Genomic DNA, 16386 nt, shown 5'->3' with positions numbered 1-16386 from the left:
TGGAGAGGGAGCCTGTGTGTGAGCCACGGCCACAGTTCAGGGGGGGGGGAGGGGAGCCTGCAGGTGGCCATCCTCTCTGCTCAAACCGCAGTTGATTCCATGGGCACCAGGTTGATCTAACATCGGCAAACCCTGGAGCTGCAACAATGGGTCAAAACGGCACCTGGGCCCTGGCTGGTGTGGCTTGGCACTGAGTGCCGGCCTGTGAACCGAAAGGCTGCCGGTTCGATTCCCAGTCAGGACACGTGCCTGGGCTGCGGGCCAGGTCCCCGGTGAGGGGAGTGAAAGCGGTAACTACACATGGATGTTTCTCTCCCTCTCTCTCCCTCCTTTCCCCTCTGTCTAAAAATAAATACATAAAATCTTTAAAAAATAAATAACCCGGCACCTGGGCAGGAAACTCTGAGCAGAGGCACCAGGGATAAGGATCCACCCCACCCCAGGGCCTCCGGCCCTCCTTTCTGCCCTCCGTGGGGGCAGGGCTTCTTTGCGGCCCAGTGTCTTTGTCATGAACTGTTGGCCCAGGCAGGTCGTTTTCCAGTGAGCTCCCGGCCTCAGGCCGCCTCATCAAAGCACCAGGACAGTGGGGAGGGGGTCCCCAGTTGTATGGAGGGAGTGACCAAGGGTGTCCAATGTCTGTCCAGCAAAGCGTGTGGGGCCCATCACCAGCAGGCCAGATCCCAGCAGCTGGTCAGGGTGGGGGAGCCAAGCCCAGGCCTCGCTGTCCCCGGAAGGAGGAGGATCCAGAATAGAACTTCCCAAGCTCCCACCTGGCCCCGGCCCCAGGTCTTCCGCCACCTCCACCACCTGTCAGAGTGCCCACACCCCTCCCTCGGCCTCAACCCCTCTGTCCGAACCCCAGTTCCCCCTCCGAGTCCCCAAGGCTCTCCCTGAGATGCCACCACACTCTGAGTCTCTGTCTCTCCTCTTGCAACCTTGCCTCCCCTTGGGGGCCCCCTCCCCTTTCTCATTTCCATCCCCTCTCAGACCCTCCCACCCCTCTCTGCCTCTGAGGCTCTGCTCCATGCCTGGGCCCTTGGTGGCTCTGAACCCTGTCCCCCACTCGGGTCCCCTCTGAGCCCCCACTTCCTCTATTCCTAGGAACTCCTTCCTTCCATCTACTCATCCAAGTTCATCCTCTATGCTAGCCTTGTTCAAGGCAGTTCTGGGGACACTGTGGTGACCTCAGTATCCTTGACACTGCTCTTGGGGGACTGACAGGCCAGTGGGGGAGGCACATCTATCATCCAGAATCATCAGAGCTAAAGTGTGGAAGATCAGGGGGCTGGGGGAGCCCAAGAGGTGCCTGACGTGTTTAGGAGTCATGGGGGAGGGCTTCCTGGAGGAGGAGGCATGCACACTGAGATTCAGCCCTCATCTGAACCACAGATGTCATCTTGCAGTTCACAATATCCCAGAGGCCCTGAGGAGGAAAATGCAACCAATGCACCTCCCCGTCGACATGTTCTAAAAAAAAAAGAGTGGATGAATTTTACCATCTGCCTTAATATTGAATATGCTCCTTACCCCATATCAAAAATAAGGCCAGAAGCTTTATTTGGAATTTTGGGTAGATAATTTCATTTCATTTTTAAAAAATATTTAATTAATTTATTTTTAAAGAGAGGAGAAGAGAAGGAGAAAGAGAGGAAAAGAAACATTAATTGTGGTTGCCTCTCACACATCCCAACTAGGGACCCGGCCTGCAACCCAGGCATGTGCCCTGACTGGGAGTCGAACCAGCGACTCTTTGGTTCACAGGCCTGTGCTCAATCCACTGAGCTACACCAGCCAGGGTGATTTCCTTTTAATGTGAAAACTGAAGGGAGCTGATTCCTAAGGAAATCCCTCTAATTAGGACATTCCAAGATGAGAAATCACTGAAATTGTATTGTCAGTATATCTTCGCTCCCCCTACACTTCTGACTGTACCCACCCCCACCCCACCCCCCGCCACCAGAATCCACTGGCTGGGAAAATGTCAGGAAGAGAATGTGGCTTTTTTTATAATGTCCATTTGGGGGCAGGAGGACAAATTCGTTTATGATGATATTTTGGTAAATTTTGATTTGTATACAAATTTAAATAAAATCCTGTTTTGTAAACGCTAAAAAAAAAGTTTATGTAGAGATTCAAGGACTTTGAATGTCAAAGACACAAGGCTTTAGTACCTGATGTTAAGATTTTTCTGCCCTGGCTGGTGCAGCTCAGTGGATTGAGTGCGGGCTGCGAACCAAGGGGTCCCCGGTTCGATTCCTGGTTGAGGCACATGCCTGGGTTGTGGGCCAGGTTCCCAATAGGGGCATTCAAGAGGCAACCACACATGGATGTTTCTCTCCCTCTCTTCCCCCTCTCGAAAAAAATAGAAGTCTTAAGAAAAAAGACTTTCTATATATCACACAGGTAGAATAGAGGGCCCTGGCCAGGTAGCTCGGGTGGTTAGAGCATTGTCCCCACGTGCCGAGGTTGCGGGTTCTGTCTCCAGTCACAGCACATATAAGAAGCAACCAATGAATGCGTAAATAAGTAGAACAACAAATTCCCCCGATAAATAAATAAATAGAAGACTCTCAGTTGCTTTCCTATAAAAGACAGTCCTTTCAATAAAAGGTGTGGAACAAGCGGATATTTGCACAAACCAAACTGAAGCTAACACCCAACCCGCAAAATGGAGCTCAATGGAGCTCAAAATAAGTGATTGATTTAAATATAAAGGATAGCCCTGGCTGGTGTAGCTCAGTGGATTGAGTGTGGGCCTGTGAAGCAAAGGATCACGGTTCGATCCCCAGTCAGGGCACATGCCTGGGTTGCAGGCCAGTTCCCAATGGGGGACACATGAGAGGCAACCACGCATTGATATTTCTCTCCCTCTCTCCTTCCCTTCCCCTCTCTCTGAAAATAAATAAATAAATAAATAATATTTTTTAAAAAAATAAATAAATATAAAGGATAAAATGGTCAAACTCCCAGGAAACAGACACTGGAGAACATTTTCACCAACTTGGGGTAGGCCAAGATTTTTTAGACAAGACATAAAAAGCAGTAATCATAAAAGAAGATAAATCAGACTTCATCACGACAGAAAACTTCTGCTCTTCCAAAAAATGTAATTAAGAAAATGAAAATGTAAGCCGAAACATGGGGTAACATCATTGCCGTATGTATTTCTGCCAACGAGGTTGAATTCAGGGTTTATACATTAGCTTTACAACCCAGTGATGTATCTTCAAAAGCAACCAGCAAGAGTTGCCAAAACCGAGAGGGGAAGTAGACAAATCCACAATCATAGCCGTTACTACGCTTCATGAATAACTGACAGAAAAGCAAAACAATAAAAATAAAAAAGACTATAGATCTGAACAACACAGCTACCAAACTTGAACTGATACATGAAACACCAGATTCAACAGCAGACTATGCATTCTTTTCACGTGTGTGTGGCCCTTTAAGGTAGCTTCCGGTTTCCAGTTTCACGTGCGAGCACCTTGGAAGTTGCCACTCAGTGTTCACAGGTAAAAAGCTGGACAGACTGGGAAATTCACAAGTCTAGAACGCTTAAGAGAAGCAAGGACATGGGACAAAACCGTGCCCCCAAGCCTGGAGAGACTGACAGGGAAACTGGTCCAGAGAATAAACTTACCAGAGTGGCAAATTTAGAAGCAGACATTGCTGAGGCCCTGGCTGAGTAGCTCAGTGGGTTAGAGCGTTGTCCGCATACACCAAGGTTGTGGGTTCGATCCCCGGTCAAGGCACATACAAGAACCAACCAATGAGTGCATAGATAAATAGAACAACAAATCAATGTTTTCTTTTTCTCTCTCTCAACTCAATAAATAAAAATAAAATAAAAAACAAAAAGAAGAAGAAATTGTCAGAGTGTCAGAGTAGGCAAACCAGAACTGTCCGTGGTAAATTGCTGGATGCTCTATGTGGACAACTCTGAGAGCTAAAAATGCCAGGAGGACACAGTTGTAGGAGGCCCCCCTCCAGGACGATTTGGTGAGATTTACCTCCAGGAGCTTGGGGAGGTCCTCACAGTAAATAGTAGAGAAATCCCCTTGTGCTTCCGCTGGAGAGCAGGAGAAGGACCAGTTTGAAGTTCGCAACAGCCTCGCCTGCTAAAGCACAGTTGTTACTACCCAGTGTCTGGGCCGCAGCGGGTCTGCCTCTGGCCACTGGCTGATCGTATGTGGGTTCTTGCCTTTGTGCGGGGAAGATTTCACAACATGAGTCCAAGTGACTGTGAGGGTATGTTTACTAAAGCTGGGCACAGTGAGACAAGGAAGGGCCTGAGATAGAGGAAGCAACAGGAGAAAGTCAAAGAGAAAGAGGGCCTTGGAGACAAGGTCAGTGGGTTGGCCCGGGATGAGCTGCTGCTGCCCACTACTTCCTTGGTTGCAAGTCTTGCGGGGACCCTTGGAGCTCAGGAGAAAGGAAGCAAGGATACAAGGTGTGGGCATGCTCTAGTGAGCGCACTCGAGTGGGCGGGTGGGCGGTCCTTTGCTTTGTGGTTTTTTATCTTTGCAGAGCAAATCCTAGGGGAGATCTTAAGGGACAGTCTGAATAGAATATTCATTAGCTTTTTAGGTGTGTCCTTCAATAGGTTGATTCATCAAACTATGGGTATGGAGGGGTCAGCATTACTGGCCTGTTACCCAGGCATGCGCCCTGACCCGGTATTGAACCAGTGACCCTTTGGTTTGCAGGCCTGTGCTCAGTCCACTGAGCTACACCAGCCAGGGCTGGCTACTTTTATTTTCAAAGAACATTGTTGAAGAGGGACTGGGACCGAGGCCAGTCTGCCCCAGGACGGTCTGGAATATGCAAACTGTTTGCTCCTAAGGGCCCTTGGTTAGGGAAGATAAAACCTCATGATTCATTAGCTGCCTGTAAATTGCTCATGTTATTTGGCCTCATTTAATTATTTTATCTTGGCTTCCCTTATACCACCTGTCAAGGAATTTCCCCAGCTGCTTAGTATCCTGCCACACTGTCAGCCTAACTGGCCGGAGGAAGGGAAATAACACCCAACGCCAGCCCACTCTGCCCAACTGATGTTACACACCAAACCACAGGGCCGGGGAGCTCGGAGAGCACCAAGCAAAATAAACATCAAAGAAAGACACCGAGGCACATCATTGTCAAATGACAGAAAATCAAAGATAAAGGGAAAATCCTGAAAGAAGCCAGAGTGCAGTCAGGGAGACTCATCTTATTCAAAGAGAAACAAAGATGAAAAGTGTATCTGATTTCTCTTTGGAAATCGTGCAAGCAAGAAGAGAGCAGAGTCAAATATTTAAACTGCTGAGAAAGAGGGGAGGGGGAACCTGCTAAATTATCTTTCAAGAATTATCCTTCAAGAATGAAAGGGAGTCCTGGCTGGTGTGGGTCAGTGGATTGAGCACCGGCCTGGGAACCAAAGGGTCACTGGTTTGATTCCCAGTCAGGGCACATGCCTAGGTTGTGGGCCAGGTCCCCAGTAGGGGGCGCGCGAGAGGCGACCACACATTGATGTTTCCCTTTCTCCCTCCCTTCCTCATGTCTAAAAATAAATAAATAAAATCTTTTAAAAAATAAATGAAAGGGGAAAAGGACTTTCTCAGACAAAAATTGAGGGGATTTGTTGCCAGTATATCTGACTATATTAATTTTCAAACAGAGCAGATGTCGAAGTGAGGAAGGCTATCAGAGAAAAAGAAGGACATTCCGTATGGTCCATTCACCAAAATGACCATATTCTGGGCCATAAATCAAGCCTTTAAAAAATGTCAAGGGCTAATGAAAATTAGCCTCCAATCACTTTTGAATTAAATTAGAAGACTGTAGGAGTCAGATAAGTATAATATCTTCCTCAGAAAGTAAGTAAAATCCTTCTGAATAATCCATGAGTCAAAGAAGGAATAAAAATAAAAATTATGAGCCCTGGCTGGTGTGGCTCTGTGGGCTGAGCGCTGCCTGCAAACCAGAGGGTCGCCAGTTCAATTCCTGGTCAGGGCACATGCCTGGGTTGCCACCTGGATCCCTGGGGGGGGCATGTGAGAGGCAGCCACATATTAATGTTTCTCTCCTTCTCTTTCTCCCCCTCTTCCCAGACACGCCCACTATCTAAAAATAAATAAATAAAAATAAAATCTTTCATTAAAAAGTAGAAATAATGAATCTTTTTAAGTGAAGAATAGTAAAAGTGTAAAATAACAAAATTGCAGATGCTGTTAACATTTAAAGGGCAGTGGATAGCTTTAAGGCATATATCACAAAAGTAAAAATTTTAAACAAACACCTAAGCAGAAAAAGAACAAAGTAGAACATAAACTAATACAGGTAAAAGCAGGAGGCAATGAAAGAGAAAACAGACATATGATGTAAAGATCAGCAAGCCAAGCCTTGACTGGTGTGGCTCAGTCGACTGGGCCTCCTGTAGCCGAGCAAAAGGTTGCCTGGTTCATTTCCTGGTCAAGGCACATGCCTGCGTTGTGGAGTTTGTTCCTGGATGGGGGTTTGGTTCCTGACCGGGATGCCAACAAGAGGCAACCAATTGATATTTCTCTCTCATGTCGATATTTCTCTCCCCCCTTTCCCCTCTCTCAAATAAACAAACCAACAAATTAATTAATTAACTTTTAAAATATTTTATTTATTTATTTTTAGAGAGGGGAAGGAGAAAGATAGGGAGGGAAACATCAATGTGTAGTTATCTCTCATATGCCCCCTTCTGGGGACCTGGCCTGCAACCCAGGCATGTGCCCTGACTGGGAATCGAACCGGCGACCCCTTGGTTTGCAGGCTGGTGCTCAATCCACTGAGCCACACCAGCCAGGGCCAAATAAAATATTTTTAAAGATTAAAAAAGCAGCCCTTTGGAGGGAAACATGAGAGGCGGCCACACACTGATATTTCTCTCCCAGTCTTTCTCCTTCCCTTCCCCTCTCTCTCAAAAAGAAATAAATAAAATCTTTTTAAAAATTAAAAAATATTTAAAAACCAAGAGACAGAAACAAGAGAAAACAAATTACTAACGTGAGGAATCCAAAGGAGACGTCGCTATAGATCCTACAGGCACGAAAAAGGGCAACGCAAGGGTAGTATGAGCTACTTTATATCAACACATTGGAACACTTAGACCAAGTGGATAAATCCTTTGAACAATGAAACTTACCCCAACTGACGTAAGAAGAAATCGAACATCTGAATAGTCCTACGTCTACCAAAGAAATGTAACCCATAATCTGAAACTTTTCCACAAAAAGCCAGATGGTCTCACTGGCGAAACCTTCCAAACACTTAAGGAAGGAATGCCAGTCTCACAGAAACTGGGGAATAGAGAACCGTGGGCACGCTTTGGTGGTGGTCTTGTACTTTGTCAACTGGGCTGAGCTGGACCTCCGTGTCTCAGGGCTCTGGGCTCCAGTTGGCCCCAGGAGAAAACGTGCAGACACACGGAGAGGAGGAGGTGAAGCGTGCTGCCTGTTCCTGGGTGGTTCCAGGTGGACGGATGCAGAGGCGCCGGTGGGTTTCAGCTTGCTCTCGCTCTCCCCTCCAGTGAGAGAGAGAGACAGATGCAAAAGCACAGGACCTTGTTCCCACCTCACTCTCTACTCATTTCTTCTCGACTTTCTGCCCTGCTGCTGGCCAGGGCAGACCCCAGCCCACCGCCAGATACGGGGGCAACCGCCTCGCCCAGAGGCCCTCACCCACTGTCCTTGGTGACCCCACTCTGGCAGCCAGATATACTGACTTCCTAGGTTTTCCTGAGAGCTCTTCCCCCAACTCCCTTCACTGGGCCTTATTATTTTTTAAATATTTATTTTTAGAGAGGGGAAGGGAGGGAGAAATAGAAAGAAACATCCATTGGTTGGTTGCCTCTTCTACACACCCTGACTGGGAATTGAACCAGTGACCTTCTGCTTTGCAGTAGGTATGGTCACTCAACCAACTGAGCTACACTGGTCAAGGCGAGATGCTTCTCCTCCTCCTCCTTCTTAATTCTCACCCAAAGACACGCCCATTGATCTTAGAGAGCGAGGAAGGAAGAAAAAGAGAAAGAAAAACATCAGCGTGAGAGAGAAACACGGAGCTGTTGCCTCCCATGCGTGGCCCTGCTGGAGACCGAGCCGGCAGCCTAGGGGAGTGCCCCAAGTGGGAACGGACTCTGCAACCTTCCCATGTGGGGACAACGCTCCAAGCAACAGGTGCCCCCGGCCAGGGCCAGCTGTGTAAGAGCTTATTCCTACAACGCATTCCTCACTCCAGAGAACTCACAGGTGCCTTTCAAGTCCAAAGCGTGTCTGCCTGGAAGCTGTCACTGCCGCGGAGCACAGAACAACCATGAGGAGCGGGTGCAGGTTGAGGAGGACTAAGGTAACCATAACGACAAATACAACAGGTGGGTTCTGCATGGAAAACACATTGCTAAAACATACATGGTTGTGCCAATTGGAACGTTTCTGCATATGGATTGTGTACGGAAATTAGTGTCTGGCTATGTTCCCCAGGTCCACCTGGGCCTCAGTGCAGGCGCACTCGTCGCCACACCTGAGGAGCGGCCGAGGAGTGCTGCTTGCCGGGAGTGAACGCCTAGGATGGTGGTGATCCTGGCTTTGAATCCAGCTTCCCTGGTCATGACGGAAGAATATTTATCAAGCTGTGCTCCAGAACAGCTGAGATTTGGCGTCAGAGAGCTGTGACCGCTGATGGGAGAAGCCTCCTCCTCTGCAGCAGTTGTTGCCATTTCTTTTCCTCTGGAGAGATGCACCGTAGGGGCGAGAGTTGCAGGCATTGACCGGCGGTGGAACCGCGGCTCCCGCAGGAGCACAACCCAGGCTGAGCAGCCGCATGTGTCCTGGGGAACTGAATGGCCAATTTGCTATGTAAGGATGCTTCCTTGTGAAATTAAAAACTATCATAGCTTGCCCTGGCTGGTTTAGCTCAGTGGACTGAGCGCGGGCCTGTAAAGCAAAGGATCGCGGTTCAATTCCCAGTCAGGGCACATGCCTGGGTTGCAGGCCGGTTCCCAGTGGGGGGCACATGAGAGGCAACCACACATTGATATTTCTCTCCCTCTCTCCTTCCCTTCCTCTCTCTCTGAAAATAAATAAATGAAATATTTTTTAAAAACTATCACAGCTTGATATTGATCATTAGCAATCATCAAAAAGGATGACTTCAACCTCCAGTTTCCATTGAACTTTACTTAATGATGGAAAAAATATGTCTAGCATATGTTAGTGATAAATTTCCTCAGTTCCATCACTGCTTTGCTGTTCTTAGGACATTTTTCTTAGGAATTACCTGCTAAAGAGGTTAGGGGTCAAGAGTCATGATGTCTTGACTTACTATCAACGGTCCATCTATCACCATCATCACCACATAAACAGGAGGAGAGATAAAAGCAAATATTACCGGGCAGAGAATCTGGGTGATGAGTAGATAGATATCAGTCTCGTAACTGTGATGGGTTCAAACATCTTCAAAAGAGGAAATTACAAACTGCCCCACCCTGTTCCAGACACACGGGCTTCTTCCTTTCTGTTCTTGGAAGATATCAAACTTGACCCCGAGGTGAGCTCTTCTCAGCCCTGATTGCTCCGGCTACGGAAGCGGAGTCTTCAAGGGTCTAAGAGGGTTCCTGGAAGAGGCACTGCTCATGCTGCCTCGTTGGCTCGCTAGCGTCAGATTCCTTCCTAGGGAGGCAGCATCCCTTTGCATGCACAGCGGCCATGCACGAGTGTGTTCTCCGGCTTCAGCATGCGTGCCGATTTTATAGGTGAGAGCTGCTACTTTCGAGTCATTTCAATTGGCATTATTCTTATCAGGGGTGAAGCTGAGCTTCTTTTCATAGAGTTAAGGACTGTTCGTATTGGTTTCTCTGTTCGTTTGTCTTTTTTAAAGATGTTATTTGTTTATTTTTAGAGAGAGGGTAAAGGAGGGAGAGGAACATCTATGCCCAAGAGAAATGTCAGTTGGTTGCCTCTCCAACGCCCCCAAGCGGGGACCTGGCCGCAGTGCAGGCACACGCCCTGATCTGGAATAGAACTGGAAACCCCTCCATTCCAAGGCGGGTGCTCCATCCANTAAAAGCAAATATTACCGGGCAGAGAATCTGGGTGATGAGTAGATAGATATCAGTCTCGTAACTGTGATGGGTTCAAACATCTTCAAAAGAGGAAATTACAAACTGCCCCACCCTGTTCCAGACATACGGGCTTCTTCCTTTCTGTTCTTGGAAGATATCAAACTTGACCCCGAGGTGAGCTCTTCTCAGCCCTGATTGCTCCGGCTACGGAAGCGGAGTCTTCAAGGGTCTAAGAGGGTTCCTGGAAGAGGCACTGCTCATGCTGCCTCGTTGGCTCGCTAGCGTCAGATTCCTTCCTAGGGAGGCAGCATCCCTTTGCATGCACAGCGGCCATGCACGAGTGTGTTCTCCGGCTTCAGCATGCGTGCCGATTTTATAGGTGAGAGCTGCTACTTTCGAGTCATTTCAATTGGCATTATTCTTATCAGGGGTGAAGCTGAGCTTCTTTTCATAGAGTTAAGGACTGTTCGTATTGGTTTCTCTGTTCGTTTGTCTTTTTTAAAGATGTTATTGGTTTATTTTTAGAGAGAGGGTAAAGGAGGGAGAGGAACATCTATGCCCAAGAGAAATGTCAGTTGGTTGCCTCTCCAACGCCCCCAAGCGGGGACCTGGCCGCAATGCAGGCACACGCCCTGATCTGGAATAGAACTGGAGACCCCTCCATTCCAAGGCGGGTGCTCCATCCACTGAGCCACGGCAGCCAAGGCATCATTTCTTTTGTACATTTTAAAACAATGGACATTTGGCCCTGGCTGGCGTGGTTCAGTGGATTGAGCACTGACCTGTGAACCAAAGGCTTGCCGGTTGGATTCCCAGTCAGGGCCCATGCCTGGGTTGCAGGCCAAGTCCCCAGTAGGGGGCGCGCGAGAGGCAGCCACACATTGGTGTTTCTTTCCCTCTTTCTCCTTCCCTTTCCCTCTCTCTAATAGTAAATAAAATCTTCAAAAAATAAAATATTGGGCATTTGGTGTTTTTCTTACATATTAAGGAGGTAAACATTTTGTGTGAGACGTAAGTTGTAAATATTTCATCTGAGATTGCCACACTTTGCTTATGGAATAATCTTTTCTTGAATAATTTCTAAACCTGTTTAAGTAGTTTTATTTATAAATTTTATTTCATGGCTCCATGATTTTCCCCAACTTCCTTATCATAAAAAATTTCAAACATACAGAAAAGTTAAAAGAAACCTACAGTGAACACCCATGTGCCTACCACTTAGATTTTATTACCAATATTTTTTAAAAAATTAAAGATTTTATTTATTTATCTTTAGAGGGGAAGAGAAGGAGAGAGGGAGAGAAACATCAATGTATGGTTGCCTCTCATGCATTCCCTGCTGGGAACTGGCCTGCAACCCAGGCATGTGCCCTGACTGGGAATCGAACCGCGATCCTTTGGTTCACAGGTCCATGCGCAATCCACTGAGCTGCACCAGCCAGGGCTATTACCGATATTTTAACATGCTTGTCTTATTATAATTCTATCCACTCTACCCATCACTCTATCTACTAATTTATCTAATGCATTTTCGATGCATTTCAGAGTAAGTTGCAGATATCAGTACATCTTCCTTAAATAATTCCCGCATATCATTAACTAGAATTCAATGATTCTTTCTGTTGTTCCTCTCAACTTTCTGTACAAATTAGAAAGATTCTGTACCGGCCAAGATGGAGGCGTAGGTAGACACACTGTGCCTCTTCACACAACCAAAAGGACAACAACAAATTGAAAAATAAAAACCAACCAGAACTGCCAGAAAATTGAGTTGTGTGGAAGTCTGACAACCAAGGAGTTAAAGAAGAAACATTCATCCAGACTGGTAGGAGGGGCAGAGATGGGCAGCCAGGCAGAGAGGACTCTCAGCAAGGCAGTGGCTGGCAGACCTGGATAAACTGAGAGGAACAACTGGGGAGTGAGACAGACCACTGGGCTCTAGCATGGGAAAATAAAGCCTCAAAGCCTCTGACTGAAAAAATCTGTGGGGGTTGCAAGGCCGGAGAAACTCCCAGTCTCATAGGAGAATTCACTGGAGAGACGCACAGGGTCCTAGAGCATGCACACAAGCCCACTCATCTGGGAATCAGTACCGGAAGGGCCTGATGTGCTTCTGGTAAGTGACTGAAAGCTGGCAGAGAGCAGAGCAAGCAGCCCTGTTCCCTCTCGGACCCCTCCCCCACATACAGTGCCAGGATGCTGTGGAAACAAACAAACAAAAAAGGCTCAAATGAAAGAACAGATCAAACCTCCAGAAAAAATACAACTAAGTAATGAAGAGATAGCCAACCTATCAGGTGCACAGTTCAAAACACTGGTAATCAGGATGCTCACAGAACTGGTGGAGTATGGTAGAAAAATAGAGGAAAAAATGAAGGCTATGAAAAGTGAAATAAAGAAAAATGTACAGGGAACCAACAGTGATGGGAAGGAAACCAGGTCTCAAATCAATAGCTTGGAGCAGAAGGAAGAAAAAAACATTCAACCAGAACATAATGAAGAAGCAAGAATTCAATAAAATGAGGAGAGGCTTAGGAACCTCCAGGACATCTTTAAACATTCCCACATCCAAATTATAGGGATACCAGAAGGAGAAGAGGAAGAGCAACAAGTGGGAAACTTATTTGAACAAATAATAAAGGAGAACTTCCCCAATCTGGCAAAGGAAATAGACTTCCACGAAGTCCAGGAAGCTCAGAGAGTCCCAAAGAAGTTGGACCCAAGAAGGAACCCACCAAGGCACACCATAATTACATTAGCCAAGATTAAAATGAAGGAGAGAATTCTAGAAGCAGCAAGAGATAAGGGGACAGTCACCTACAAAGGAGTTCCCATCAGACTGTTAGCAGATTTCTCAAAAGAGACCTTGCAGGCAAGAAGAGGCTGGAAAGAAGTATTCCAAGTCATGAAATCCAAAGACCTACATCCAAGATTGCTCTATCCAGTAAAACTTTCATTTAGAATGGAAGGGCAGATAAAGTGCTTCTCAGATAAGGTCAAGTTCAAGGAGTTCATCATCACCAAACCTTATTATATGAAATTTTAAAGGGACTTATCTAAGAAAAAGAAGATAAAAAAACTATGAACAGTAAAATGACAACAAACTCACAACTATCAACAACTGAACCTAAAAAGAAAACAAAAACAAAAACTATGAAAACAACTAGAACAGGAACAGAATCACAGAAATGGAGATCACATGGAGGATTATCAGCAGGGAAGAGGAGGGAGGAAGGGAGAAAGGTACAGGGAATAAATAGCATAAATGGTAGGTAGAAAATAGACAGGGGGAGGTTAAGAATAGTATGGGAAATGGAGAAGCCAAAGAACTTATATGTATGACACATGGACATGAACTAAGCGGTGGGGGGGGGGGTGTGGGTGGGAAGGGGTGCGCAGGGTGGAGGAAAAAGGGGGAGAAATGGGGCAACTGTAATAGCAAAATCAATAAAATGTATTTTTAAAAAAGAGCCCTGGCTGGTGTAGCTCAGTGGATTGAGGGCAGGTCTGTGAACCAAAGGATTGAGGTTCGATTCCCAGTCAGGGCACATGCCTGGGTTGCAGGCCAGTTCCCAGCAGGGGACGCACAAGAGGCAACTATACATTGATATGTCTCTCCCTCTCTCCTTCCCTTCCCCTCTAAAGATAAATAAAATATTTAAAAAATATATATCTGGTGGGCAGTGATGTTTCTCTCCCTCTCTTCCTCCCTCCCTTCCCTTCTCTAAAAATAAATAAGTTACCTTTTGGAAAAGTATGCTACACCTGACTATTTAGTCAGGGAGGGGCACTTCAGATTGTCAAACAAAAAATGACAATAACCAACACACATCAATAGTTGTCTGGTGTGAATGAATCAAAATTATACCTTTTTTTGTCAGATCGGCAAAAAAGTATATTTTTGGGTGTGCCGCAGAATTTTAGTCATTAGTCTATGTGTGCTATCACATGAAAAAAGTTGAAAATCGTTGGTATATATACATCCACATGTATGTTTATATCTCGCTCCCTGCCCAGATAGGGATCTAGTTGTCTCAGCTCCACATATTAAAAAGGCCACCTTTCTATCAGAGGTTTAAGATGCCACAGTTGTCACCAAATATCCGGGTGTTCAAGTGTCCGATTCTCTCCCAAGCTTGTTAGCTCTTCACACGTGTGGGATAGCGGTGCTGACATCCACAGCGCAGGCCCAGGATTGTGGGAGGCGGGGCAGCAAATGGCCACAACGGCTTCAAGGCCTTTTATTAGAGGGCTTTACTTTCGTACCAGAACTGCTCAGCAGATATGAAAGCTTGACTCTCCAGCGACTGAGAGAAAGCCAACTGGGCAGGAGAGCTACCAGGAAACTCTGGGGAGAAGAGGGACCGGGAATCAGGATACCCCCCACCCGTGGGTCCCCCCATCTCTTCTCCTGTCTCCCCAGCCCAAGGTGGAGGCCCTCCCCTCCTCTGGACATCTCCTCATCCAGCTCTACGCCCATAGTTGCCCCATGGAGGCACCTGCACAGCGTGACTGAGGCACCCAGGAGTTCGGGAGGTGAGGCCAAGGGTGTCCAACGCCTGGCGAGCGTAGTCTTCAGAATTCATTAGAGACATCCGATATTTTATGTTAGCGGTCATACTTGATTCGACCAGGACGGGGTTCACTGTCTGCAGGCAGAAAAGAGGTGCATGGAAAAATTCCCCTCTCACCCTGGCCGAAGTCAATTCCCAGGCTCCCATTGGGAATCCCAGAGTTCCACCCACTTGCTGCTCCGGGACTCAGGTTTCAGAGACCCCCGCCCCTTTAGGCCCCGCCCAGACCCGCGTCGGTCACGCCCTATAGAGGCCCCGCCAAGTACAGGCCACGCCCCCGGAGCTCCGGCTGTTCGGGAGGTTGCTCCTTTTTAAGTGTTTCGGAGGCCCAGCCTCCTCCGCCCTTCTCTGCTCCAACCCCTGAGCCTCCGCGGTCTCTAAGCCCCTACCCCCAACAGAGCTGCCACTCAGGTCTCGGCGCTGGTGAGCCCCGCCCCCGCGGTCAGGCACCTGAACCAGGACTCCCTGAGCGAAGTACTCCGCGCCCACTGCCTGGGAGAAGTTCCGCACGAAGGCCTGCGGAGGGAGGAGAGAGGGTCTCCGGCTCGCGAGCCTCTGCGTGCAGGCTCCTCGCGCTCGTCCCCGCCCCAGCGCGGTCCCAGCTCCCAGCCCCGCCCCTTGTGCTCCCCTAAATCCCTGAGGACTTCGGCGCTGCAAGCCCTCCCTCTATTCCCATCCCCCACTCGGAGTTGCATCCGGACCTCTCTGTGCTCCTTCCCCACTGTTCTCTCGTCCCCTGGCCTCCGTGTCTCTTAATAATATTTTTAAAAGTGGACTGTGCCCCAGATGTCACACCCGCGCGTGCGCGTGTTCAGGGATATGGCAGGAGTCTCTCAGGTCGGCAGGATGGCCCTCGCCCGGGTCTGCGGGGTCGGTGTACCTTAGAAGCTGAGTACGCGGAGAAGAGTGGATTGGGTTTCTCGCCAAGGATTGAAGAGATATTGACGATGATGCCTTTGCTCCTGGAGGAGGAAACAGAACTGAAAGGTGGGGAGGAGGGGGTCCAGGTGATTCGCGCACCTCCCGCCCCCTGAGCCACGCCCTAATCTGAGAAAGGTCGGAGGTAAAGGGAAGTGTTGGAAACGTGAAGGGGACAGTTGGGGAAGGGGAAAAGCCTGGAGGCTGGATCGGGGAGCACCCAGAGTGGAAGAGGAAAAGACGGCCTCTTACCTGGACACCATCTGGGGCAGGACAATTGCGGTCATCTGTAGGGCAGAGTGGGCAGGGCCTCATTTTTCCGTTTCTGATATTTCAATCTGCATCCCCCCCTTCCTCAAGTCCACTCCCATCCCCCTATCTTTTTTTTGGGGGGGGGGAATATTCCCCTGGCACCTTCTCCACGGGGTGGGCTGGCGGCTAGTCCGGGCAGGAGGATTCTGGATATCCCCCCAGAGTGGTCAGAGCTATGCTGACTTTGCACTTAGCTCCTCCTAGCGGAGTCTGACCTGGGCCACAGACATGATGTTGCAGTTTATAAGATCCGAGAGTCTCTGGGGAAAATAACAAAAAACCAGAACCATCAGTCCTTCCCTTCACCAACCCTCCTCAACGCCCACCTTTTCTTATTTCCTAGCTTACTTTTCTTTTAAGATGGGACACATATATTTTTAAAAGTAGCATCTACTTGAATTTATTTATTTTATTTATTTTTAAAGGAGATTTCTTAAAAGGTTTTATTTATTTATCTTTAATAAATAAATTAGGGAAGGAGAGAAGTATCAATGTATGGTTACCTCCTGT

The 16386-nt window shown here is 47.7% G+C and overlaps 1 protein-coding gene across 1 annotated transcript; it reads right to left on the bottom strand.

The window, feature by feature from the left end:
* Positions 1 to 14532: 14532 nt before the first annotated feature.
* Positions 14533 to 16135, bottom strand: LOC118996351 (very-long-chain 3-oxoacyl-CoA reductase-like). The gene is made up of 4 exons (XM_037059707.1): positions 16092 to 16135; positions 15817 to 15851; positions 15527 to 15608; positions 14533 to 14721 (listed from the first exon to the last, which is right to left on the bottom strand). Exons 1-4 carry the CDS (start codon positions 16104 to 16106, stop codon positions 14533 to 14535), a joined length of 321 nt encoding a protein of 106 aa, XP_036915602.1. The 5' UTR covers positions 16107 to 16135.
* Between the last annotated feature and the right edge of the window lie 251 nt (positions 16136 to 16386).

The sequence above is a fragment of the Sturnira hondurensis genome, unplaced genomic scaffold (genome assembly GCF_014824575.4).
Source record: "Sturnira hondurensis isolate 20B ecotype Veracruz unplaced genomic scaffold, ASM1482457v3 Scaffold0001020, whole genome shotgun sequence".
Classification (NCBI taxonomy): Eukaryota; Metazoa; Chordata; class Mammalia; order Chiroptera; family Phyllostomidae; genus Sturnira; species Sturnira hondurensis.
The sequence above is the reverse complement of the archived record's forward strand: the minus strand, read 5'-3'. Positions and strand labels throughout refer to the sequence as shown.